Consider the following 27,662-nt stretch of genomic DNA (forward strand, 5'->3'; position numbering starts at 1 on the left):
TGGCATGAAAATGCTCTACCCAGGGTAGATATAGAAAGACAAACTTGCAAAGAATGTACGCGTACCGGTATTCTTAAACTTCGAAAGACTTTGAAAATATTCGGAGTTTTCGAATAGCGCTATTCGAATCCAAGGTCGAATCGATTATGACATTATTCGCTTCGGTATTCAAAAGTTTCGAATATTCGCACAACCCTACATTTTAGTTGTTAGTCACAAATAAGAAAAGGGGTCGTTAGTCACAATTTTGTCAGCACAGGGTCATGACTAATACTCCTTGTGACAGTAATGATGCTGTAATGCCAGTAATGATTACTGATGATTAATGATTACTGGCATCATTACTGATGCCAGTAATGATGTCTGTCATCAATGCTGGCACTCAAATCTTGTGCATGACAGGCATGGATGCATTACTCGCAGGTATGGCCTCTGTCGAGCACCAACAGCAGCAATTGCAGCAGCAACAACTGCAACTACAGCAGCAGCAGTCGCAGCAGCAGAAGTCCCTGCCACCACAGCAGCAGCAGCAGCTGCAACAACTGCAACAGCAGCAGCAACTACAGTTGCAGCAACAGCAGCTGCAGCAACAGCAGCTGCAGCACAAACAACTCCAACAGCAGCAGACACAACAGCCAGCCCAGCAGCTCCATCCTGGCCAGCAGGGCTTTCCGCACAGTGGCTTGCTAGCCGAGCCAAGAGACCCCCAGCAACAGCAACAGCCACAACAGCCTCAGCCACAGCCACAACAGCCAGGAGCCGTGCGGCCCCAGATCAATGAGGCCCGGCTCCGGATGCTGATGCTCCACCGGCAGCAATTAATGCGCCAGCAGCAGTGGCAGCAGATGCAGCAGCAGCAGCAGCAGCAGCAGCAACAACAACAGCTGCAGAGGCCACCAATAAATCGCCTGGAGCAATTCGACCCACAGCGGGCGGCAGCCATGCAGGCGCAGGCACAACACATGGGCATCCCACCGCAGCACATGCCAGGTGATCCTTGAGTTTACCAGGGGTTTTGGTCAATTGCTGGGGTTATACAGGAGAGCCCTGTCCATATGCTCCTGTCTGCTGCATTGTTCCCATCTCTTACGCTATGAACCTCCAGTCCTATTTAGTTAACATAGGGTTATGTACGTATACAGTTAAATCTCGATATGACGAAATTTATGGGACTGTGGTGAATTGTTTGTTATTCTGAAAGATTGTTACAGTCAAACCTCATTAATGCGTAGTGTTGGATCTGGAGGACAATCCCAATTGCTGTCTCCCAGATTTTTGGACCTTGCCGTTGGGTGCGGGAGTTGGCCGAGGTTGAGGAGGACTTAGAGATAAAAACTGGAGGTTTATTTACATTATTTACAGTGAGAATACAAAGAAATTAACAGTCATAAAGTCATTACGGGCCGGCAGCAACTCGGACGCTGCGGCCCGTGGCAAGAAGCTCGAAAGAGATGAGTGAAGGAATCTGCTGCTGCCGGTCTCTGGCTTTTAAGCCCTTCGATGTCTTGAAGTCACGTCACGTTCGGCCAATTGGTGAGCCCGCTCAGGTGACGCCATTTTCGGCCAATCGGCGAGCCCGCTCAGGTGTTGTCATTTTCGGCCATGGTAGGTGCCCGTGCGATTGTGTCACAACCGGCGCACAGGGTCGCTCCTTGGGCCCCAATTGTCCGAAGGCTTACTTCTCTCTGCGGTATTGCCTTCCCGGTCTGCAACTGCCTTCACAAAGGCGGATGGGGGGATTGCTGCCAGGGCTTCACGGTGCATTACAGCCGTCTTGCCGGGTTACCCACGTTACCTCGAACAGTGCCAGGCTCTCGCTACACTTTGGGGAAGAGTCAAGCAGTGAATAGCTCCACCTGCGGCGCACGAGGTGGGGGACGCCAACTCGTTTACATGTGCCGCGCCTCGGGAACGGGGTAGATCTGCTTCTGCGTTCCTTACTTAGGTGTGGTGCGATTCAATGTGGTCTGGTGAACTCGAAGGAGGCTCAGGAAAAGGTCCTGTATCTAACAGTAGTCGGCCGGGAACGACGTTTAGGTGTGCGCTAAACGATGTACGAATTAACCGCCAATGGCAGTTTAGAAGCTACTTACCGGCCGGAAAATAACTGCGTCACGATGCTCTCAAACACACACTCAGACAGGCTTTATTTGTAGGTAGGCAACAAAAAAATTGGTGATCTTCACTTGCCGCAGCACCTTCGAACTCAGTAAGGCCACAAGCAAGTTTGTCCACGAGGCCCCGCTTCTCTGTGAAAGCTCGCATGATGCTCAAAGCACGCGCTGCGTCAAATAATGCAGGGCTGTCATCCACTTCTACATCATCGTTGTCGTCGTCACTTTTGCTTGAAGATGGGCGAGGTGCGAAGGCAGCAACACTGTCGCTATCCGAGAATTCCGCAGATGTAACAACGTCGACATCTCAATAACATAAACCCGACACGCCGCAGCAATGACCTTTGAACCCCGCGACAACATCACGACCATAAACACTCTGGGGCAATGAAGAAAAAATAATTCATGCAGGAACCTCTGAGGGAGTCATCTAAGTATGCATAAGCATTGTGCTACTTGCTCACCAACATGCAGCCCGGTGTCATTATCAATGTTATGAAACTTGATCCAGCCAGTACAAACAAACGACAACACTGCAGTGGCACGAACTGGTGCGGACGGCGGCGCAAGGTGCATTGATAATGCAAGCAAAGTACTACAGGTGGCTGCACCCGGTGCGCTGATGATGTTCCGATTATTATGAGCCATTATCGCTCATTAGCGCTTTATCCGATTACTTTGAAGCATTATGAACTGTGATCAAGCGTACACCGGCTGTGCCTACATATATGGCACGGCCGCGAGGACCGTATCTTGAAAACGATCTGCGATACGGACAGAGACTGCCGACTGCTAATAGCTCCACATGCTGCATTTCCGCCGCTGCACACTGAAGAGAGACGTGGGGGCTCACGTCTTGAAAGCGATCTGCGAAAGGGGCAGGGTGCGGCTTGTACCGAAAGCTTCGTGAGTGCTGTGTTCTCGCCGCCTCGTTAGTGTTGAAGCGACAGGCAGCATGAAGGTACAGTCATTCACTCTACGGGCTTTATCTTGAAAGCGGTCGGCTTATGGGACAGACGGACGGAGGGACATTTTTCTTTTTGAGTAAGCGTATAAATACCTATGCATATATTAAATAAATTTGCTTTTGCGCCGTTACTAGTTGAATCGGATTGGATTGGGTTCAACGGCGATAGCGAATCCTCACCCCTACCGGCAGCTTCTTCGTTACAGGAAGCCAATCTCGAAGGCCATGCTTTTGTGCGCTGCGATCGGCAACAGCTGTATGAGCAGGAACAATGTCATGGTGGCCATGTTTTCACGTCATTATCGCTGGCGGCTGTCAACCGGGTGTCGCTGCTCGAGAATGGAACGTCTGCACACATGAAATTTTGCCGATTTTGTGCCTGTGCGTCTAGAACAAGAAAGAAAAAAGTATGCACTAACCGTTTGATGGGTACTGAGTGTCTACAGCTTAAGCGGTCAGCCAATACATGGGGTTGAACGGGGACTGGGTGGGGGATTCTTCGTGACTACGTATAAACTGCAATTACACATTAAGCGGGTATGTATTAACGAGGTTTGCCTGGTTAGTGAAAGGCCCAATACCAACCATTCTGCCCATCAACCCATCAGTTCATGAATTGTCAATATATGAGCCATCCACGAAAGCATCGCTGTAGGCTCTTGGCACGCGCTATTGCTATTTTTCATACATTCTGCCACCGCGCACCACTAAAGCACTGTATAGTAAGAGTGACGCACGCAAAAGAGACACTGCTGTAGAGAAAACTGCTAACCAAATGATAGCACCACATCGCTCCCAAAGTGCAATGTTTCTTGCTTTTTGTTTTCCACATTTCTTGCCCGTGGACACCGCAACTGTTGCGCTTGAGGCAGACACCTGAACTACAGTTAAACCTGGATATAACGAAATTGAGAAATGCTCGAAAATTTTCGTTACAAAGAGGTTTTTGTTATATGCAGTTTCAGCATGAAAATCTGTGAGAGAAATGCACAAATTAAACAAAAGGGGAACTGGAGGTACTTGCCCAAAACGCATTTATTTAATGGCTAAAAACTGTGTTATTTTGCTCCGTTGCTTGTTTGTGAGGGACGACAACACTGAACACTCATAAGACATCAAGGGACACAACGCCATTCCCTCATCATCTAGCGAGCCCATGACGCGGCGCAAAAAGTCAATGGCATCCAGCACTTCCTTCGTGGAATGCAAAGCATGTGATGAATCGACCTCCAAAGATCCGTCGTCGTCACTGTGATATCAGATACTTTCCACCAGCACCTCATCCGAGATCTCTTCCACAGTGATGGCGCAGTTGTCCGCACACAAAAGATCACAAAGCTGCACGTCGTCCGGGGCTGCTCCATTCGCGCACAGTGAAACACAAGCTTTGGTGAGATTGGATGGGCCTGAAAGCTCTTCCTCTCCACTGTCAGTTTCCGCAGCCTGAACCTCTTTAGTGATCCGGGCCTTGCTGAAGCAGTTCATAGTAATGTCTCCACTTGTTTCCCGCCAGGATGCTTCAAGCATCTCAACCGCTTGAAAAAGTGTCCACCTTTGTTTCCCGCCGAAGACGAATGCTCAGAAGCAGCCTTTGCATAAATCTACTTCATACTTTTAATAATTCCTCTGTCAAGGGGCTGAATGAGCGAGGTACAGTTCGCAGGTAAAAACGATAGTTCAATGTTAGACAGCTCGAGGCCCTCAAAATGGTGGGCATTACGGTTGTCTATGAATAGACTAATTTTGCGGCCTTGTTTCTTGATATCTTTGTAGAACTCTCTCAATCAGTCGCAAAATATGTCCCGTGTCATCCATGCTTTTGCATTTGCCACGTATTTCGCAGGCATTCTGTGTGTCCCTTTAAGGTATCTGGGTCGGGCGCTTTTGCCGATAACCAGTGGGACTAGCTTGTCGCTTCTGTCCGAATTTACCTAGAGCAAAACAGTCAAGCGACGTTTACTCTGCTTGCCGCCGGGGCAGACGTCTCCTTTTAGCGTAAAGGTGCGGTTTGGGAGCAACTCGTAGAAAAAGGGTCGTTTCGTCAGCGTTGTATGTATCACATGCGTCGTAACGCTCCAAAATGCCTGGTAGCTTGTGCTAAATCCAAGAAGGGGCACCATCCCTGTCCGCAGAGGAGGACTCTCCGCTAATTACTTTGCCGACAATTCCATACCTGCTTTTGGAGCCTTGAAGCCACCCGTTACTTTCTTTTAAATCATTGCAACCCAAGGTACAAGCATAATCCCTTGCTTTTTGCTGCAAAACAGCGCCGCTGATGGGAACATTTCGTGCTCTCATGTCCACGAACCAACTAAACAACGCTTTGTTGATGTCGGAGTATGTTGATGGGCTTCAGCTTCTTCTTACAGTCAGTATCTGACTCCACTGCACTGCAACTTGTATTTTTTGCGTTCAGTATTGTATACAGAGAACTAGCTGGGATGCCAAATTTGGTAGCTACATCTTTCTTTTTTTCGCCTCCAGAAACAGTGTCCAAGAGTGCCATTATGTCTTCAAGAGTCAATATTTTATGTTTTTTATCGAGACACTCATCCTTGGAACACCGAAGTGACTGGATGCGTGGACACGGGAGTCCACTTGCACGTGCGCATGGTTCAAAAACGAAGAAACAAAGAGTGACCACGACTCCACGAGACATGAAAAGCAGTCCTTTTCTTCTTAGTAGTATCACCTGGTGTCAGGTTAATGAAGTGAAGTGCAGAGACTTCTGTAGTTACCAAATAGTGGCGCTGCCAACGCCCCGCCAGCAACCCGCAAGCGGCAGCAACGTTACTTAGAATGAGCGGCGGGATGTTTACTTAGAATGAGCGGCGGAATGTTTGAAGGGAGGAGGAAATAAGGACACGGCCACGTCGACGCTTCGCCGTGTTCCCTCATGGGTTGCAGAATCAAGCGCCTTTCTCTTCTTTAGATCACTGTCATCAAGAAGAGTGTTGCTGGCTGGCTCAAGGGACGCAGGGGGTGGCTGAATGCGCGTGTAGTGCCTCTTTCGCTTCACAATCACACTTTCTCTCGGCCGGCTCAAGGGACGCAGGGGGTGCCTCAATGCGGGTGTAGACACGTGCGGACAAGCGTCGATCCTCCCTACTCTCTGCGCCAACGGCACTCTGCGGAAGCCTCGCTGTTCGGAACGTGTTGCGCTGTGCTTCCCTACGTGTTGCGCCGGCTGCACACTGTGGAAGCCTTGCTCTCGCCGGGGCTACTATGTGCGTGCCAAGCACGGTGACACTGCTTTGCGCTCCATCGTCGGTGGGGCAACCGCAGGAAATGCATGTGGCTGCTGCTCGTGCCAAAATAACAAAATTTGGGGCAAAATCCGCTAGGTGGTCGGCAAAGGGAATTCATTATATACAGGGTGTCTCCTGCCGCCAATTTGTTACATAGAGGTCCCAAATACATGTGCTTCTACGGAGTGACGGTAGCGAATAGAAAAACTTCGGTACATCGACGAATTCGTTGTATAGAGGTTCGTTATAGGCAGGTTTAACGTATGTCAAAGTGCAAGCGCGCGTAAACGACACCATCTGGAAAGTGTAAAGTGCGACCGTGTGGCATCTCTGCAAGCATGGAGGTTACATTTCAACGCACATGTAGCGAGTACGGTCAGAGAAAGAAGCTTGAAAGAAAGAGGCGTGTGCAGAAAGAAGGGTGAAAGAAGAAAGAGATGCGCCTCCATAGCTAGGTGACGCTTTTCTGGGTGGAGCATACGCTCACAAAACCTGATGCGTTGTCGCCTCTGCTCGCCCGCATATTTTTCTTGGGCACTGTCTCAGGTTTTTCAAACCCATGCGCCGTGACGTCCGCTCTCTGCACCTTGTCATCTGCTAGCCTACTATTTCGGCTGCTATGAAGAATACACGGAAATCTAAGAATCACCAGATTTTTGAATAATTCGTAGTACTGAGGCGTTGTTAACATCACAGGGAAGCTGAATAACGATAGTTATTCTGAAAACTTCGGTATTCCGAAGTTCGTAGTACTGAAATATTTCTACATTGAAACTATAAGAAGTCAGGAGGGGATTTCTGAAAAGTTCGTAGTAACAAAGTTTCACTGTATTAGCTTCTTGTTATGTCACTATTCACAGTTGTTAGGTACAGTAACTGGAATGGCGCATGGCTAACGCTAGATATTTTGTTGGTGCCTGTGTTCTACGGGCTTCTCCTCTCATGTTAAAGTTTATTTGGTACATTTAGGCCTCGGACTCACTATGCAGCGTTTGCTTTTTCTGGCAGTCCATATTGTGCCAGCCTAGCAATATGGTGTAAAGAACTTTTTTAAAAGTTTGTTGGTGCTGAAAAAGAAAGGTGGCATTTGTTTACACATAAGAGAACACGATCAGTTTTAAATCCTGGAATGTTTATGGTATCACTGGAGGATACCTTTAAGGAACCTTTAATCAGTGCAGTAAGATTCAGCCTGATTGTCTGGTGCCTACTGTTGGAACTGAAATTGGCTACTCTCATTACAGGGCCAAGGCCAGCGATGTTCAGGCAGCAACTGCCACCATCCAGTGGATTTCCAGATGGTGCTCTGTTGTCCAAGGAAGGGAACCTGATTCAGAGCAGCGCCTTCCCTGCACAGGGCACTTCACAGCAGAGCTTGGTGGGCAGCATTACATCGGGAGAAGGCCAGCCTGGTCAGGGTGGTATGCCAGAGCCACCCCAGCAGCCCTCTCAACAACAGCAGCAGCAGCAACAGCAGCAGCAGCACCAACAGCAGCAACAGCAGCGACCTGCCCCAGCTGGCAGTAGCACTGATGCTGCAGCAACTGCTGTTGCTGCTTCACCTGCTGCTGGTGCCAATGCTCGCTCGGAGAGCTTGGAATCCCAGCCGGCGAAGAAGAAGACTGCGGGGGACTTGGTGAAAGAAGTTGAGGCCCAGGGTGCTGAAGACCAAGATGATGGGGGTGCTGACATGGAGGACGACCTGGATGACGACGAACTTCTAGGTGAGCTGGATGCTAATTATAGCCTTAAAGATGCAGCTTTCACATCGCGAAATATGGCCAAAACATCCATTTTTTAAAAACTAGATTTTCTGTTTCTATAACTTCTTTTCTATCCGATTCCAAAATATCATCGCTGTAAACCCCATTGAAGTACTCTAAAGAAATGTTTTATCAGCCACGGTGGCGAAAAATTTCACGGAAATCAAGAAAGAACAGTGTATTTCAAGCCACAATATCTCCGGAACGGCGTGACCGAGCGCTGCCATCTTGGTCTCGTTGAAAAGTGCATTTCTTCGTCTTCGAATTTGCTGCTTCAGCTATCTCCTCTATATAGAAACAAGCACACAAAAAGCAAAAGATTGAAAATCGTGCTGGAGTCTGCGATTGGCCGCGCCCACCATGTGACTACAGTGCAGTTCGCCATTGGTCTGGCGTACGCGTTGTCTACTCAGTTCTTTGCACCTTGCGAGTATGGATGTCTCCACTCGCCGTAATCTCGACGTATCAAAACAGGCACTATGTGGACATAGCAGTAGCGTGGCCGATCCCTACATTTGTGGACATCTCAGACCCGTGGCTAAGCATACCGAGCATCGGCGACATGAACATCGCAACCAATATTCACGCACAGAATCCTTGGACACGCGGCTAAGCCTTTCAGCACTCGGTCTTTAGTAATTCGTGACCAAGCTCATCGCGCACGCAATCCTCGGGCCCGTGGCTAAGCATTTTATGCATTGGCACCTCTGACTGAGCGATTAAGTACATCGAGCGTTGCCTCCTCGAGCCCACGTCTAGGCATTTCGTGTGTCGGCACCTTGGACTGCGTGACTAAGCACATCGAGTGTCGACTCTTCGAGCCCGCGGCTAGTAATTACGTGCATCGGCGCTTTGGACTGTGCAAGTAAGCACATCAAATGTCTACTAATCGAGCCCACGACTAGGCATATTGTGCATCGGTACTTCGGACTGTGCGGCTAGGTACTCCGCGCGTCAGCACCTTGAACTGCGCGACCAAGCACATCGAGTGTTGGCTCCTTGAATCTGCGACTAGGCTTTTCGCACATCAGCACCTCAGACCCTCAACCAAGCACATTTTGCGTTTACTCTATTATTATATTGTCATGATATCTCGTAACAATATCTGTCATGCTACCCTTTCATATAGAGAAGCTCATCGTGAGCTTTGTTCACTAGGCCCCTTGGGCTGGCACAGACACCTGGCTGCAGAAGTGATCGAGGCATCATACAAAAGTACGAGCTGGAAAGCACCTAGCAGCTGCATATCTATCACTGGCTCTCTGATCCTAAATTCCACAGGCATTGTCAAAGAAAGATGACTTGGAAGGCTGCTGAGACTCGGGGGCCTTCATTCAGTAACATGGTCGATTCTACCAAAAGAAAAAAATGCCTCACTGATTGTACTGGAGACTGCTATCAATGAGGCAGCCTGCAGCTACAACACTGGAACTATATTCATGTCCACACAGAGTTCTGCACCTCACTTGGTTTGAAACCCAGGCACCATGCTCTTCGTAGAGCAGCAGTGAAAAATGCCATGCAAAAAAAAAAAAGAGGGGGGGGGGACAAAGGCACACCGGACCAGAGGCCACATATACAAGCCCCACGTCCCACAAAACACCCCAAAGACTACAAATTTGGGGACTTTTAGAAAACGGTAGTGAAGGTGAAACTTTGAGAGCCGTTTTCTCAACTGCTTTTTTTTGCCTTCGTGCTCAGTTTCTGGAGCCGATTTCTTTGTTACCATTTAGCATATTCTAGCTCCATTCTTTTTTCACGTTCCTTGGGCTACAGTGCAGGTCGTGACAATCTCGCTTTCTTATCTTGACTTTTTATAAATTTATGATATGGCTATTCATCTACCTTGAAAGTGTGCTTGATAAGAAGGTAACAAATAATAAATGACACTCCACAAGATTGGTGTCACGAAAAAAAAAAAAAAAAGTGCGAGACTGTCACGACCTTCAGCACACATTTAGCTATGCAGTCAATACTCAATGAGATATCCCGGCCACGGCGGTATTTCGATGGGGACGAAATGCGAAAACACCTGTGCACTTAGATTTAGGTGCACGTTAAAGAACCCCATGTGGTCGAAATTTCCGGAGTCCTCCACTACAGCGTGCCTCATAATCAGAAAGTTGTTTTGGCACGTAAAACCCCATAATTTTTTTAATACTCAATGAGCCTTCTATTGCATTTTTTAACTTCCCCAGGCCCTCCAGAAAGTTTGAGGGACAGACATTCTGCTGAATAAAATTCAATAGAATGTTCTCAAGGTATCGCTCTGAAACTTTTATGGAAGCATCAGGGAGACATTCTAAACATTTTTACCAATTTTCATCGAAATCCATGAAGAAATAAATAAGATGATTTTCACAACCATGTCCCCCCTTTAAAGCATGTCAGAAAAATGGAATCTTGATGTAATGACCGTGAATATGCTGTATTTCTTTTGTGTATAACCCACCTCCTCGTGTAATCTGCACCTCTAATTGCAGTCAACATCAAATTTTTCCGACTCCCATTGGGCCGCGAAAATGTCCGAAAAATTGGAGAATTCAGGGATATTACGGGCCAAAACCACAATTTGATTATGAGGCACGCCTTAGTGAGGGACTGCGGATTAGTTTTGACCACCAGCGGATCTTTAACGTGCCCCCGGAGCACGGGACATGGGCTTTTTTGCATTTCGCCCCCATTGAAATGCGGCCATTGTGACAGGGATTTGATCCCGCGACCTTGAGCTTAGCAGCGCAACACCATAGCTGCTAAGCCACTCCGGCGTGTGAAAAATTGGGAACTCCTAAAAACGAATGCATGCCGTTTACTGTCCTCAAGGGCTCAGATTTCCACAACCACAACTGCAGCGAACATCGAAGCAACTGGGCCTAGTGTTGCAGGGCGCACGACAGTACAAAATGACCATATCACCACACACCAAACATCACGGGGTCAAACACGAATGGCTGCAGTGGCAACAACTGGCCAAGGCTGTCAGCGGATCTGTGTGTGAAAGCACTAGTTTGAGGGTGTGAGGTAATGAAAGTGGCGGCGCTGGTGGCTTCAATTAATGTCATTTCGAACCTGTGGTCACTGCAAAAAGTAAAAAAAAAAAAGAAAAAAAGAAAAAAAAATGAGACAGTGAAGAGTTTCAGCGTCCACAATTTCAGACATCCTTATTGACCATTTTCATAGTGATCCTGTAGGCACTGTCATGTTTGATCACGTGGTGACGCGTCCATTGCCTGCTTCGGCTGCCTCTGTTACCTCTGTGTTTACAATGGATGTACCTGACGCCGGTGTGACCTTGCAAACCTCTGTTTTGGCGGATATCGTAGAGTGTGACTGCGTGGGCAACACGCAAAACTTTACCCACAGCTTCACAGGACATGTAAGTGCTTTCAGAGCAATTACGCTTTGTCCAAATGGAGTAAGCAGTTTATACGGTGCTTGTACTAAAAGCCAGGCTAAAATATGTATTCCAAGCTATGCTAACTTTCCGCTTATGAATTGAATCAGTATCAGTGTGTTTACCTCTTCGTTCTTTGTTTAGCAAATACTTTTAAGAAGCAGCTTCTCACGTTTCTGACTCAGTAAAGTTCCCTTGGCGGTCACTATCTGATTGTTTATTTTCAGCCTGATCGGTCACGGGTGTGCTTAGTTGCCATATATTTGTTCTTGCATTACATAAGACTTGTAATGTAGATGGTCTGTACTTTGTAATATTGGTAGCAAATACTAATTATCGTTATTCACTGGCTTACTCTGTGGACCGTTACGAAACGTTCAGCTTTGAACGTTAGTGTTTTGTCGGTGTAGTCACCGTCACCCATGCCTCAGTGCATTGATTCAAGTATGCGTCCGTTCACTTATTGTTGATACGTTGGCGATAGAGTGGCCATAAGTTTACGTGTGATTTGGGGTGGAGGCGAGTAAATAATGTGAGAGAAACTTACTATATGCCAAGAAATGACGCTACTCTCTTTGTCTCCGTAAAACCAGCGGTACTCACTTGTGCAGACGTTCCGGGGTTGAAGCCCCTTTTGAGGAGGTTAGTGAAACAACGATGGCGGATAAGTGATGTTTTTTTTTTTTTCATCCTCGAGGAAAATCATGCATCACGAAGAACTGGCAACACAGGCAGTCCTTATGTAGCAGTGGCTTCGTGAACTTGGACGCACAAATTCATTTCACCCCTTAATATGCCAGTCACAATTTTTGCAGCCGACTACGGCGCACGTCTTCTCTCCACCGTTCTACATTTTGCAGCATGAATGAAGCGTAGTGCGTTAGCGAAAACCCAGTTGCATTTCCGACAGCTGGTTGCACAGAAGCAGGGCAAAAGAAGTAATGTTTTCGTATTCGTGCTCTTTCGCTGAGGCAACGTGCAGCGCGCCGCCGGAAGTGCCATCTTGTTTCTCTAGAGCAAACTGCTCTGCGAAAAGGGTCAATACATTGGCTCTATAGGGCATATGATGGTGCTGCGAAGGCATACAAATTGTCACATCCCGGGAAGAAAAAAAAAAAAAGAAGTCTACACTTCTGCGAAAATAACTGATACAACAATGCTCAAACTTTGTAGAAACAGTTTCCATTGGCAGAAGCATGACTCATTCACATCGTGCCTTCAGCCAGTGACTCTGTTCCCCATCTCTTCAGCGATGCTGATAACCTTGAGCTGAGTTCTGGGTCGCATGGTGCCGCATGCACAATTTGCTACTAACAAAGCCAAAACTCAAGATGGCGAGGCGAAAAGAGGAGGAAAGTGGGCGACCATGAAAGAGGAGAAAAGAGAGCTTCGACACTTGGAAATGGGGAAGGGGTGGGGATCCTTAGGAGATAATGAAACTTTTGGCGGCGGAGATTTCTGCCTTGAGGTGTGGCTTCACAGCAGGGCATTGAGCCACACCTCCAGGTGAAATTCGTCTATAACCCTCACCCCAACTCCACTGTTAAATTTTTAAATTCCTGCTGCAGGTTATTTGCACAAAAATACAAAATATAATTGGATGTAACAAAGTAAATCTAAAATTTTTCTTGCAAATGGCAGTGTCTAATGAATGTATGTTTATAACCTACATTGGAATAATGAAGGTATATTCATGTTGGATGCGAATTCTTTGTAATGAAGCTCGAGTGTAATGCCTATTGCTTGTTTATGAAACTTATTGTAGTTGCACAGGGCAGACTCTCAGTGGCCGAAGATGTGAAGCTGCATGTTTTTTTCTCCTGGTCCTGCTGCTTTGCTTTGGGGAAAAAAGAGCCCTGTTTCTTGTCCGTGCACAAGGTCTTTATTAGGATTTGTGACTTTGGCATTATGACTCTCGCACAGCTCAGCTTGGATAGCGAGCCTTTAGAAATAGGCACCGCTTGCCTTGCAAGTTTTGGTAATCTCCTGTTTTGCCTTTGTCTTTCTTTATAATCAGGTCTTGGAAACGATTTCAACATACTTGAGTATGCTGACCCGGAGCTGGATCGGGCCTTTGTAGGAGAAGGCGAAAAGAGCAATATCCTCGACGAGCACCTTGATCTGGACGACAAAGAAGACGACCTGGATGAAGTCGGGCGTCAGGAAACGGACACCAAAGACGAAGATGGAGCCATGCCCCAGGAAGGTGGGGGCGTTAAACAGGAACCCACGGTCAAGGAAGAGGGGCGGAGGATGGAAGACCGCAAACCAACGAGTTTGGGCTTTTCAACGTTTTCAGCAGAAGGTAATGTTTCAAACCAACAGCAACCTGCGCTAGCACAGCAGCAAGAACAGCAACAGCAGCAAGGACAGCAGCAGCAACTCATGCAGCGTCAACGTCAGCAGCAGCAGCAGCAGCCACAGCAGATTCCCAAAATGCCCGTGTTTGAGAATCGGCCACCTATGAATGTGGTGCCTACAGCATCCTTCACAATGTCGGCGCAGCACCTGGGTCTCCGGGGGATGCGACCACCACCGCCTTACACGGGCGGCTCTGGTGCCATGCCAGGTGTTCGCATGATGGCCCAAGCCATGCCGGGGGTGGCCATGAGTCACCTGAGAGGTTCCTTAACGGGCATGCGTCCCCCAGGAGCCGGTGTGCCCGTTGCGGCGGTGGCCATGGGTGGAAGTCTGAGTGGGCCGCCCGGTGAGCAGCGGCCTTTGCTGCTGCAAGAGCAGCCCTTGCTCCTGGAGGACCTGGTGGAGCAGGAGAAGAGGGAGCAGCGAAAGCAGAGCGGAGAGGCTGCGACGGCATCCCTGCTGAGTGACGTGGACTTTGAGCGCCTCAAGGCCGACGTACTCTCAGGCCCACCTGATGACAGCATTGGAGCACCGGCACCTGTCATGTCTCAGGCGTCTCTTCTGCCCGCTATGCCACAACAGCATCCTGTGAGTGAGACGTCCCTGGTAGTTCTATTAAGTCCTCGACTTTTGGTCCAAATCAGTCCCCATTGTACTCCATTTCATACATAGCAGGCAACGCTATTAGGGCTATAGAGACTCCTCTCACTGCTTGCATTCACAAACAAATATTAGTGTGTCACAGATAAAAGAAAAGGATAGTATATGTCACATAATTTGGTGTAATCGTAAGTCACATACTTTTGTGCTGCTCACATGTACAGCTAACCTCGATATAATGAACTTCAACGAAATTCTTGTTATAACAAAGTATTTAGCTTTTTATAACTTCTTGTCCGTAGAACACCATGTAGAGCAGAACCTTGTTGACATGTTCCTGTTACGTAAGTTTTCCCGGTGCCAATGTTCGCCATTGAAAAAACAAAAAAATGACCAAATAGAGCTACGAGCATTCATATCATTCATATGTTCCCGGAAAATAGGATTTTTCGCCATCAGTGTTCAGAACGTCGCCAAACTGTGATCGTATGATACGTTTTTCACCTGCTAGATCCCATGTAAACGAGAAAATGTGCGAGGTGCACTCGACCGAGAACAGTATATAGCCGCCTGTGTCATGTGAAAACGACGGTGCACACAGTTTTTATTCTGGTACACTAGAAAATGTCCACCCAGGTCGTCGCGTGCTGCGTTCACAGCTATCACCGCCAAACCTATTGTGATAAGCATCTTCGCCTATCGTGGTGCTTAGTGCCATGGGTAGCATACTGCTGCTTTTAGCAGCTGATAATTTAAATGAGCCGCTGCTCCCTGCTGCAGGCGGCACGATGTGGGCATCACATTTCACTTCGGCGCCATCCGGCGTTGCCCACCAGCTCGATTTCGTTTTGGTTTCCCATGATCCTCTTAAAACAACACGCAATGGGAAAACAAGAAAACTCATCTCGTTCCGCCAGAGCACCACCAACTGGATGGGCCTCGGCGTCTCGTGCCGTATTGATCCGCACGAGGCTTCGCATTACGTAGATGTCAACAATAGTTGAGTCGGTCAAATTTTTTTAGTTGCTTCAGATCGTAAGTTTTCTCGGTTAGTACATTTTTTTCTTGCGGCTTTTTCTAAAAAGTATGAACGAGGTTCTACTGTATTTTGAGACTCAATATAACAAAGTGTTCTTGCACAATTTCAGTATAACGAAATTTCACTGTATTGCTAAGGAATGTTGAGACAATAAATGGGAACTTCCGTGACCGCAGGTGGTCAAATGGTTGAAAAACATGCGACTGAGGCCGATCGTTGAAACAGAGCAGCATCATGTTCTGTATAAAGTTCAAGAGTGATAAGATCCCATTGCACCCTCCGCGCTGTGTGCTTTAGGTGCAAGTGAAAACGTTCAAGGGTGAGCTAAGAAGGATGGTGGCTTGGTAAGTGCTGTCTGCCCGTGCAAGCAAGGGGTGAGGGGGGGAAGGGAGCGCACTCGCGTATACACGATGAAGCGTGGCTTACTAGTCCAGACAATGTATTTGCAATGTTCCAACATGTTAAAATAACCAAGCTTGCTAATAAATGCATATGCATATCATTATGTTATATTCGAAGCTAAGTGTTTGTATTCGATTTGTATTGGAAAATTTGATATTCTCACATCCGTAGTAATGATAGTGAACATTATTGCAGGTGAACCCGAACCAGCTTGTGGGCAACCCTGGCCAGCGTTACCACCAGATGCCGGGTGGGCCATCCGGCTGGCCTGCAGGCAGCATGGTGGCAGGCCCACCCCAGGTGGGCGGGCCACACCTGATGCGCCAGCCCATGTCCGTGGGGCCAGGAGGGCCCATGGTGTCTCCAGGTGGAACCATGCACCTGGTGCGCACCGAGCAGGGTGCCATCCGCGTGATGGGGGGCCCCCCTCCCCACAGGCCACCAGACCAACTCGGACACGGTGAGCATGGAGGCATCCAGTGTGTCTCGCACATTTCAGAAACATCTTTATTGCCAATGCCACACTGCAAGTGAGAAAATGTCACACAGGTGTCTTGGGAATTCCTAGGGGCCCATATGGTCATCTACAGCGTTTGATCCCTCGTAAACAAAGTACCGTATTTACTCGCATAATCATCGAACTCGCGTAATGATCGCACCCCGAACTAGTCGCAGCGTTATGTCGTGTGCCAAGTCTATCTAATGATGATCGCGCTTACCATCTGTCGAATGCTACTCGAACGAATCTTGACATATCAAGCAGTCTGCATGCACCAAACGTTCTTAAGCAGATGCCCCGTTTCATTCCTTTCATCACTTTCCGCATATCCATGAAAAAAAAAAAGCTACAACCAAACTTGCCTTGGCATTATTACTTGTAGGCTTCATAATGGTTTCGGCCAACAACAAAAAAAGGCGCCTTTCGATTCTTCTCATCTATACTCGTGGGCACGCAACAAATTGCGAGCGGCAATGATAGTGGCCACGTTTACACTGTTACGTTAGAAGTGTACTCTATTCATACGCCGGCGTTTGTAACACAGCTAAGATATTCGTCCACCCTTAGCGGAAACGTGCCGTATTAGGTTAGTAGTGAAGACAAATGCTGCAGTTTCTGCAGCATGCCTGCAATGTGTTTCTATGTCACTGGCAGCTAAGCGCGCCCATCTCCGTTTCTGTCCCCTCAAAGTGGACACGGGAAATTTAACCCGTGTAATGATCACACCCCTGAATTTGCACCAATCATTTTGACCAAAAAAGAGTTTGATCATTATGCGAGTAAATACAGTACATGTAGAAAAAGGTACTGAAATTATTACATTGAAGTGTAGACAACTTGCATATGCTGTCAGTGTCTGATTTTTCGGACTACTTAGGGGCCGTGAAAATGTATAAAAAATTGGGCAATCTGAAAAAAATGAATGCATGCCTTTTACTGCCCCCAAGGGCTCAAATCGCCATGGGCACATCCGAAATAGCTGTGATGGCCTGCCACTACACTTATTAGGCTTATCGGTGTTCATACTGTGACCGGAGAAGGAGGGTGCAAGTGTGTATAATTAAGTAATACTGTATTTACTCGTTTCTAACGTGCCCTCCATTGTAATGCACACTTGTTTGCCGTGATGTAAAGAAAAAAAGTCCTTTACAATACCATGCACCTCATGCTTTTCATACAGAAATACAACTTTCTCTCATTTAGAAAAACCAAGATTTGCTCCCAGTGCACTAAAATAGCCATGAATAAAAAGTCACAGTTTTGCCTCAAAGCAAAGCATCGATTGCAATAGCAAATTAGTAGACAGCTATACGAAGTAAGGATAGTTGTTTTATCGGCTGTATAAGCTTGTAAACATTCGCTTACTAACTAAACAAGCGTGGTTTCACATACGCACTAGCAAACACGAACACGTCTCATTTGATGACATGGAAACTTGCTATCAAAACACTGAAGTGAGGAACTGCGGTTGCATGAGCGAGCGAATTGACCTTTGTGCTGCCTCTTGGCTTCAATGTGAACTAAGCGACGAGAACACAATGCATACGAAGCTATCTGCCCTCGGTGCACTTAGACGAATAGACTTTGTCCCCATCGCAGGTCACTTTCAAGATAGGGCCCACGCGGCTAAGCCGTATGCAGCAGCTGCCGAAGTAAAACGCCTCTCCGGTTTGCATCTGTCCCGTATGCAAGTTTCGGGAACTCCAAACACCTGTGATGTGGCCTGATTTCTGTCCGTCTCCGCACACGTGATCAGTTTCCTTTTTAATTACGGCATCATGATGAACTCGGTGTGCCTTTGCAGTTGGCACTTCCATGCTGATAGAGCAAATGCAGAAAACGGGAAGACTGACTGTGGACTAACCTAAGCACACGTACTACGGCACCTGGAGGATGCTATGGCAGCTAAGCTCGAAGCGCGTACGAGGCGGCCATATTGAAATGCCAATGGCGATATGGTAACGCAGATTTAGGGTCGCACTCTATTCTTATGCGCACATAATTTTTTGACCCATTTTATCATAAAAAAAAAGAAGTTGCAGTTTTGCCCAAAAGGCGAAGAATCGATTGCGATAGCAAATTAGCCGACAACTAGCTATATGAAGTAAGGATACAGTCGACGACTGATTATTTGGACTCAACAGGGAACGTAAATAAGTCCGAACTATCGGATGTCTCAAAAAATGAATGTATCCAAAAAAGATTATTTTATTTATGTTTTAAGGCCCCTGTGCAAGGAAGAAGTGGCCGATTGCTGCATGCACTTCCACTTACGTGCAACCAAGTTCCCCTGTATTTTTGCCAGTTTTGTGTTGTCTCTGTGCACCGATGCAAGGACTGTAAAGGCTTGAGTTGGATCTGCATGGGAAGGCTCTGGAGCACATGGCACATCATCATCATCATCCGAGTTAGAGTCGCAGTTTTATGGTGTGAGAACTTGCTCAATTGTTTCGTCATCATTCAGTTCGGCACACTACGATATACTGCGCTGTCGACGTCTGCAAAGTCTTCAAATGTAACGGCATCAGGAATCGGCACACCGCAGCCTAGCAGGTCACCAATGATATCCGCATTTGAGCTCATTGTGGTAGGTGGCAGTTCAGGCTGTTCAGCTGCAGAGCCAGGCTCATTTGGACTGCAACTCAAGACTCAATTGGAGTTGTACTGCGAGGGCGCTGTTGGTGCCATTTGACGCAGATTGTCGATAACTTCACCAGAAAAACTTCTTGAAGCCAGCAGAGCGCTGTCTGGAATGCATACTAGACAAACAAGAGCGGGCCATGTGCATTGGTGCCGGAATAGATGTGATGATCGCGATGTTGATGCAACCTCACAATTCAGGCAAGGCCTCCAAGACTGGCATTTGCAGTTAAATCTCTGAGGTGCAGTGCTGCAACCAAGGCAAGGCCTCAGGGATTACGATCTAGCGTGTAATCTTCGAGGCCATACTTGATGTCTCATCAAGGTTGCCAAAGGAGATAAAGGCAGCAGAGTCGGCATATGCTACAGCCGTGGACGTAGTCCGGATAATCAGACGCAGAGCTGGTGGCCGTCTGAAATATCGGTTGTTGTTATACATTAAGTCTATGGGGCCATCGGTGGAGCTGCGAAACTGTCCGAATTACCAACTATGTCCGGATTGTAGGTGTCCGATTTATCCGTCGGCGACTGTAGTACTAGTTTTATTGGCCGTATAAACTTGTAAACATAGGCATACCAACTAAACCAACAAGCATGATGACAGCAGAAACTCGCTGTAAAAACGCCGGAGTGAGGAAGCACGGCAGCAGCAGCGAGCGATTTGACCTTCACGCTGCATCTCGCATCAACGTGAACTAACCTGCGGAAACACAGCATGTGGTGGACTCTGTCCATATCACAGATGGCTTTCAAGACACAGCAGCCCGGGCTGCCCGGAGTAGAGTGTGCCCCCCCTCCCTACCCTTCACCGAAATCCTTGCGCGCAATGGAAGACAGTGCGCTTCCTCCCCGCTTTGCATGCGCAAGATTGAGCTACTATCACTGGCTCACCCTCGCATGCTTTCACTTGCACATTCAGCACACGGCACACAGCGACAATTTTATCGCCCTTGGACTTTGTACTGAGCATTCCTGCGATGGCGACGGCAGGAATACACCAGGAGTGTCTGTATGATTGCTATCGCAATAAAAGTGCGCGTTAGGTTCAAGTAAATACGATACATACTGTGTCCTGCGACAAGTGCCCCTTCCCATTCTTGGTATGCTTCACCGCAATACTCAGCGTATGCTTCGCCGCATAATACGCTGTATTGAGGGGAAGCTGACTTTTGGGAATTGGCATTATGCAACACGTCGTGCTTTCCGAGCTTCATAGCCATTGGCGAGGGTTACAAAGGCGGAATCGGTGCTGTTGCGAACAGGTGGCAAACCATTTCAATGAAAAACACGGCCCCGAACAACAACAAATTTGGTGGCGAATCTCTAAGCAGCTTGGATTAGCGTTCCTGCGGTGGTGGCTATGGCTGCCAGTGGATATGCATGCGAGAGAGCTGGTTCAAGGTGGCGAGATAATAAAAATGGTGACGACGGTGGCTTTGATTAATGCCGTTTTGGACCTGCAGTCATGACAAAAAGTTTGGAAAATGGGACAGCAAAGGTTTTCTGTGTCTGAAATTTCAGAGGTTGTTATACATTGAGTCTATGGGGTACATGGCGGTGCCGTGAAAGCATCTGAATTATGTAGTCATGTAGGCATGTCTGAAAAATTGGGCATCCAAAATATCTGTCGTTGACTGTACAAATTGAAATTGAAATTTATTCCGCAACAAAGAAATGTTGCGAGGAGGACAGGTAAAAAGCTGTGAAAACAGCTTGAGGAGTCCTGACGTCCTAGCAAACAGAGCAACACAGTGGTGTGTGGCAAAGGTGATACACATTTATATAGAAGTTGGCTCATCATTGATCAAAAAGCAAGGAGAAAGGGAACAGGGCAGGGGAAAGAAAAGAAGAGTATATTATTGTACAAACATAGCAAATATGACTGAAAAGCAGCAGCACACTGTTACAAATATGTTAAAACATGGTAGGCTGAGTCAAGTTTTTCTATATTTCACGCAACTGGCACAGGGCAGGCAACAATGTTCTCGACACCGTGACACGCTGTCAATTGTGGATGCGGTGAACAGTGTCACTACTCAGTGTACTATGGTGTGCGAGTCATTGAGCATGGACAGACAGGATATACGGCTATGTTCGGGGTGGCTGTGTTCGGTGCATGTACTCCCTGGCACACCAGGTTGGCACTGGCACTCCATCTTCGCAGCAGCATTTCTTGCGGTTTGGGAGGAGCCGTTTAGTTAACCACGCACCACTGTGGTGTTGTCCGCAGTTGGCCCTCACACTGGTGTGGCTGGTGGCAGAGGAGCCCTGGCACTGCCAGGCGAGGGAGGGCCGCCACCGGTGCCATTTCAAATCCAGACCCTGCCGCCACCTCCTGCACCGTCGCTGTGCATTGGACAGGACCCGCCGCCGGGCCCGATGGTGGCTGCCTATGAGCAGTGGCTGGCGCAGCAGGAGGCGCTGCTCTCCTCCCAGAAGAAGGCCCTCGAGGGTGATGTTGGCAAGCTGCGCAAGGCCAAGAAGGCTCTGAGCACCAAGCAGCGGCAGCTGGCCAAGACAGGCCAGGAGCTGCCCCAGCACAACGCTGCTGAGCTGCAACGCATTGCGCAGGAGCAGCCTGGCATGCAGAAGAACTTAGACCAGGTGAGTGACTAGACTCAGTCCAAGACAGCATCGTCAGCTTTTTTTTCAAGTGTGTCACAAAACATTAACGAAAAAGTTGCTAAACTTTATCTAAATTTTGCTGCAAAGTTGTTAAAACTGTTGCTAAAACTGCATGGTGAATTTTAAGTAATGTAATTGTTTTGGAAAACTGCAATGTAGGCTAGCATAGCGTAACGCATCTGCTCAAACCTCTAATATATGTCCAGGTGAGGAGTGAACAGTGAGTTTACCAACAGTGTGTGGAAGGCACTTACTTTGATAATTTACTGCTGCATTATCTTCTTCGTGATAAAATCCTCCATTGACGCGCTCTACAAACGAACACTTACTTCAGGTACACGTAGATGGTGTTCCTTTGGAGGCATTCATTGATACTGGAGCCCAGGTGTTCATAACGAACTCTGTCATCAACTCAAGAAGGTTCTGTAACTGTGCTGAAGATTATTTACAAGGTATATTTACAAACGCAATTGTAGCGCTGACCAGTGAAGATGGCAGCTTGAGCAAAACGGGTCAATTCATCGTATTCTTCATGGGAGTGCCTGTGCACCTCGTCTAAGCATGCAATATGCATGTAGCAATATTTTCAAATTTTCAACACATGTGATAAGAGCTGAAATTCTGCATTTATCTTGAAATCGTAAAGTTACAAATCCAGCATGACTCAAGAGAATACGGGTAACCCGATTTTCTTAGCACGGATATACAGTGCTTACAAATTTTTTTAGTTATTGGTAATCGTTTAAGGAGAACTAAATTCTGTGACCTGTGCTTGGTCACGTTAAACATGACAGAGACAATTGAGGAGGCTTTTTTTTTTAAATATTTTTCTTCAGAATGAGCTATATCCCAAGACCAAAACTAAGTCCAAGTTTATTGTATTCGAAACTAAACCTTTATACCCTTCGTTCGGACACACAGGTGTATCAAAATGAGCCACCTTAAGCTCCAAAAACTAGGAGTTTGCGAATACTCCTAGTTTCGTTTCAATTACCTAATCGAATTGAATAGTAAACGTCCGAATAATTATATTTGCAAATCGAATATCTACGGCAGAAGAGTGGCAGCAGTGAAAGAAATCAATCTGGAACCGATCTGCGTGGCAAGGGCCTTTTCAGCAGATCTTGCCATTGCCGAATTGGATTTCGCATCACTCTAGAAGCCAGATTCTCCAGTGTGAAAATGCATTAAGAGTGGTCACAAGGTGGCAAGCAAGCACTGCTGGCATTGTGATGCAAGTAGATGCCATGCACATATGCTGTGAGTGAGGCGAGATTAGGCTGTGTAGAATAGACCAGTCCACTATGAGCTGAGTGATGCTCAGCAATAAAGGACCAAAGTCTATGGGGTACCAATGTTGCTCTTGGGGGTTTGCAATTTGCTCCTTCATTGTACTGCTAAGAGCTGCCATTGCCAGCCACTTGGCGATTGTGCATTGCTCACTGTTTGCCTCTGCTAAATGTTTCCAGCCTGGCCTATTGAACTGGCACGCCTAAACATAGGCCAGCCACCTGTTCAGGCAATTTTACACACTTATCTCACATGTATGACGTAATACCGTAAAAACCGGACTATAGGTCAGACCGGAATATAGGTCGATCCCCCAACTAACGAATTCTAAAAATGAAAAAAAAATCTTTTTCAATGGCAAAAGTACCGAAAGACACCCTTACCTTGAAACAAATGCGACTCATGCACAATAGGGACAGTATTTATTTAAATGCTGCTCGCATGTGCACCCGGCCAATTTTTAACAGTATCGCGCGACCATCGACCCGCGTGCTTGTCAGCACCTTATTAACGGTGCTGAGCGGCGAAACAAATGAGATACGCGCATGTGTACACGTGCGCTTACTTTCGATATTTCGCTGCTCTGTGCCGTGATGATAAGGTGCTGACAAACACGCGGGTCAATGGTCGCGCAATACTGTTAAAAATTGGGCGGGTGTACAGTACACAGAAGGGCACGAAGTGCGCACGCTACTCCAAATCAGAGCAACGCCTTTGATCAGAGTCATCCGAACTAGAGTCGGATGACGAGTGCTTCTCGCTGTCCAGTCCAGAGGCGTGCGTGATCTCTACCGCTTTTAAACGTATGCATTCGGCAGTCACAAGCAGCGATCTTACACGCAGCTGTCGGACGAACTCCGCAACCTTGTCTTCCAGTTCTGCGGTCCGCCCACGGAATGACGTTTTCTGTTGGTTTGCTGCTTCTGCCTCCGTCAGTACCGAATGCTCTTTTCGGATACTCCAAATTCGTGCTGTGCTGCGAGGTTGCCGTGGGCTTCCGCGCACTCAATCGCCTTTTTCTTGAAGGCGACAGTGAATTGCCGTCGGGTTCCGCTCATTTTGAAACAAAATATGAAAAAGCAGCCTTTAACCAATATAACTTTGTGACAATGTAAACGCAAATTGGCGGTGCCACAATGTCGCCACGCCGCGCTACTGCTGATGGCGATGGCGAAGGCGGCTTTTTACTTCATCCGCCCATTGTTGCAAGGCTTTCATAGTTTTTCCGCCAATGTCCGGTATATTAGACGAGGGTCAACTTTTCGGAATGGCTTTTTGAAAAAAAATTTGGACTTATATTCCGGTTTTTACGGTACGTGTTTTAGCTGAGATTGGGGACAGTTGGTCAACCTTGGTGTGAGGCATTCTAAGGAACTAGGCCAGAGGAATGGTCACCAAATAAATGCAATGTCCCTGTTTGGTGCAGTTTCTGACAGGAAATTGTGGCCATTGCTTGCCTCATGTGTAATCACGCTAATGAGTACCTAAAAGTGTGCAGTAAATTTTTGTCATAAGTTTCTCGTGGTCCCAACTGCACAACATCCTTGCACCAGTTTATGGTGCATGCATGCGCCAGTTTATTTGAAGTGCAGCAGCACCGAACTCAGTACTAAGTGGGAAATCCGCACGGCACAGCTAGGTATGGCGTACATTTGTGTTCCTCCATATGAACTTGTCGAGACAAACTGCGCTATGAAGGTCACTCCATCACGTGGCTTCTTGGTACTGACTGTATCACATTCTGATAACCGACAGATGAGGCAGTGGTTAATGGGAATGAGCAGAATTTCTCCGCTATTATCCTGATGGTGTTGAGTGAGGCTTTGTTTCAATATACGTTTTATGGGCTCATGCACTGTTTAATTGAGCATCCGGATTCACTGTATGATTTCTTAACATCCTCTTCGCCTTCAATGGAATAATGCTTATAATGAACATATAGATATATGGGCTTGTTGGCAGGTCATCTAAGAGCGACATAAACACAGAAGGCACACAAGACAGCTGTGTGTTGTCTCGTGTGCCTTCTGTGTCTGTGTCGTTGTGCTTGTGCTACAACGCTTAAATGAAATAGATTTCCCACCCTGATGACTGTCTCATAATAACGGTTTATTCCAATAACCTTGCCCTAGCAACCAAAATGAAATTGATAGTTGATGCATGCTTGGCAGTTTTAGCAACGGTACCAGTGACTGACGCTGTGGCTGGCACTACTTTTCAGCTGCGCAAGCTGTGTCGGCAGCACAGCATGGTGATGCAAGAATACCGTGCCAAGCAGCAAAAGTGGCAGCAGCACATGCAACAGCAACAGATGCAGCAACAGCAGCAGCAGCTGCAGCAACAGGGTGGCCAGTTGCTGCAGGGTGCCATGATGTCGCAGGGCTCTCCCATGCACCACATGGGAGGTGGACCACCCATGGCATCCAGTTCGGGGCCCAGCATGGGGCCCAGCTTGTCCCGGAGCATGTCGCCTGCCATGTCACCCGGGATGTCGTCTGCCATGAGTCCCATAGTGGCTGGCGCCGCACACCAGCATGCAGTGTCTGTAAGTCGAGAATCCGCTTCTGGGTTTCCTTTATTGCATTTAGCGAGAGGTTTGAAAATCTGTGCAGCACACATTTGCCGAGAATGCCTAATTAGTAATTAGTACAATATATTCATGCACATAAGCCCACCTTTGCGTCTTAACAGGAATGCCATATTCAGTGTTGAGAAAAATAATTATAGCTACACCTACCATATTTACTCACATAATAGACTCACCTTCTTTCTGAAAAAGTTGGCGTAAATTTGGGGAGAGTGTTCATCACTTTCGGCCTAGCACGACCATCACTCTCTGCCATCATGGTGGCCTAGCAAAACGACAGCGACCTCAAACTTACTGAAGCTGCGTGCAAGCTTTTCAGCCAGCCCCCTCTTGTCGGCAAACACTCGCATGGCAGATTCCTCGTTGGCGTTGCGTATTCTCCGTGCATGCGCGCAGTAGTGCTGCTAAAGTCCCTGGGCGCCTTTTTCATTGCCGGGTGCCGGAGTTAGGAATACTTTTCATTTGGAATAGTTACATTATCACGCCCCTGTTCTCGCCGCGATGATTGCATTCATGAGGCTGATGTAACGCGCAGCTTCTGGCGTTGTTCGGCCTGAATCGCCCGTGCTGTCGCTTTCCGTGTCGTCCTCATCACTGTCGCTAGTCGACACTTCGGCAACAACAGAGGCAACGGTGGCGAAAAGTCGATACCTCGTAGCCAACATCTTTTCGGGGTCGCAGCAGCGCTGCTGAGCAACTTCTTCGCATTCCAAATGCCACACACCGTAGTCAACAGCAGATACCTGTCGCGTGCCAGCGCCGACTTCGTGTCACATTCGATAGCAAGAACGATGTCTAATTTTTCTTCTATGCTGAGCACCCGACGTCTTTTTCTATCCGAGCTTCGGCAAGACGCGAGTCCTTGCTTGCACGACGCCACAACACTCCGTGGCGCAGCGCCGAAATGATGTCAATGTTGATGTGGCTTCATGTGCAAATGCACAGGGCTCTTGAAAGCCGTTGTTCTGATCTCTGAGGCTTGTTGTTCTGCCGGGCCGCCCGATGGAGACGACGCACCGCCATGTTTGCGCGACGAAAAGTGGAAGCGATACGTTTTAACCGATGCGTACGCAATAAGCTGGTACGGTCTATGCAGTTACAAAACCCATAATGTTCAATGGCCATTGAGTTGGGGATTTGACTTTACTACATTTAAAATGAAACTACTGTTTAAGCGGCTACGGTTTAACGAGGTTTTACTGTATTGCCATGTATAAGTCGACTTTTTTTTTTTTTTTTAATTGTAACGCCAAATTTAGGGGGGTAGACTTATATGCAGAGCCCGACCTGATGGTGGGAGGGAGAAATCTCAGACAAGCCTTGGCAAACAGTGTTTTCTGCCCGTACACATACCTGTTCTATATTCGCACTATAGCAGCAATTGTTTTACGCATTCAATCAAATTCTATTTGAGCATTTCTGTTCAATTCTTGGAAAATAGAACTCCTTGACGTTACCTTGACGTTAGAACAATGTGGATGGTAGAAAGGTTTCGCTTTCACCGGCTCTACTCCGCTCACATAGTTGCGTCTCAATAGTAGTAGTTTAATTATTGTGTACTGCTGCGCAAGCATTACTTGCTCGCAAAACTTCCTCTAACTGCAAATTAGACCAAATTCCACGGTCCGTGTGATGTCGTCGGATGCCAGAATGGTGTATGCCACTTGATCACGAGTAGCTGCAGCAACGAAACTGACTTGACTTGCCACTGGGGGCCACAGAGTGAACGCCTACGCTCAGAGTGACAAAGTACCGTACCTCTGCGAGCACTCGGCAGCTTTGTCCGCATTGCATTGCGAAGTGTCTGGCAGGAAAACACTGAAATGGCACCAACCCTTCGGCGCAGTTACAGTGCGGTGTTTAAGCGGAAAGTTATTCTTCACGCCGAATCAACCAACAACTTAGCAGCGGAGCATCATTACGGCGTTTCGGAAAAATGCATACGAAGCAAAGGGACAAGCTTCTTGCATGTGTGCAGGATCGCGAATGTACTTCCGGGGTCCTGACGGAAAGCAAGTATCCTGTCATTGAAGAAGTTGTGCAAAAGTAAGTGTAAGAACAGCGGGACAAAGCCCTGAGTGTGTCCTACAAGGACATTCAGGTGAAGGCTCACAGTGTTGTGAATGAATTGAA

The 27,662-nt window shown here is 47.5% G+C and overlaps 1 protein-coding gene across 6 annotated transcripts in view; it reads left to right on the forward strand.

Annotated features, from left to right (window-relative positions):
• LOC126530817 (uncharacterized) overlaps positions 1 to 27,662 on the forward strand; it is a 230,873-nt gene that overhangs the window by 109,293 nt on the left and 93,918 nt on the right. For all 6 annotated transcript variants that reach the window (XM_050178103.3, XM_050178108.3, XM_050178109.3 and 3 more), the window contains 6 exons: positions 424 to 990; positions 7,574 to 8,053; positions 13,504 to 14,435; positions 16,084 to 16,348; positions 21,258 to 21,631; positions 25,164 to 25,487. In XM_050178103.3, the coding sequence (XP_050034060.1) occupies positions 424 to 990; positions 7,574 to 8,053; positions 13,504 to 14,435; positions 16,084 to 16,348; positions 21,258 to 21,631; positions 25,164 to 25,487 (2,942 nt within the window). The remainder of the gene's footprint in view (positions 1 to 423; positions 991 to 7,573; positions 8,054 to 13,503; positions 14,436 to 16,083; positions 16,349 to 21,257; positions 21,632 to 25,163; positions 25,488 to 27,662) is intronic.

This window comes from Dermacentor andersoni, chromosome 5, assembly GCF_023375885.2.
Source record: "Dermacentor andersoni chromosome 5, qqDerAnde1_hic_scaffold, whole genome shotgun sequence".
Classification (NCBI taxonomy): domain Eukaryota; kingdom Metazoa; phylum Arthropoda; class Arachnida; order Ixodida; family Ixodidae; genus Dermacentor; species Dermacentor andersoni.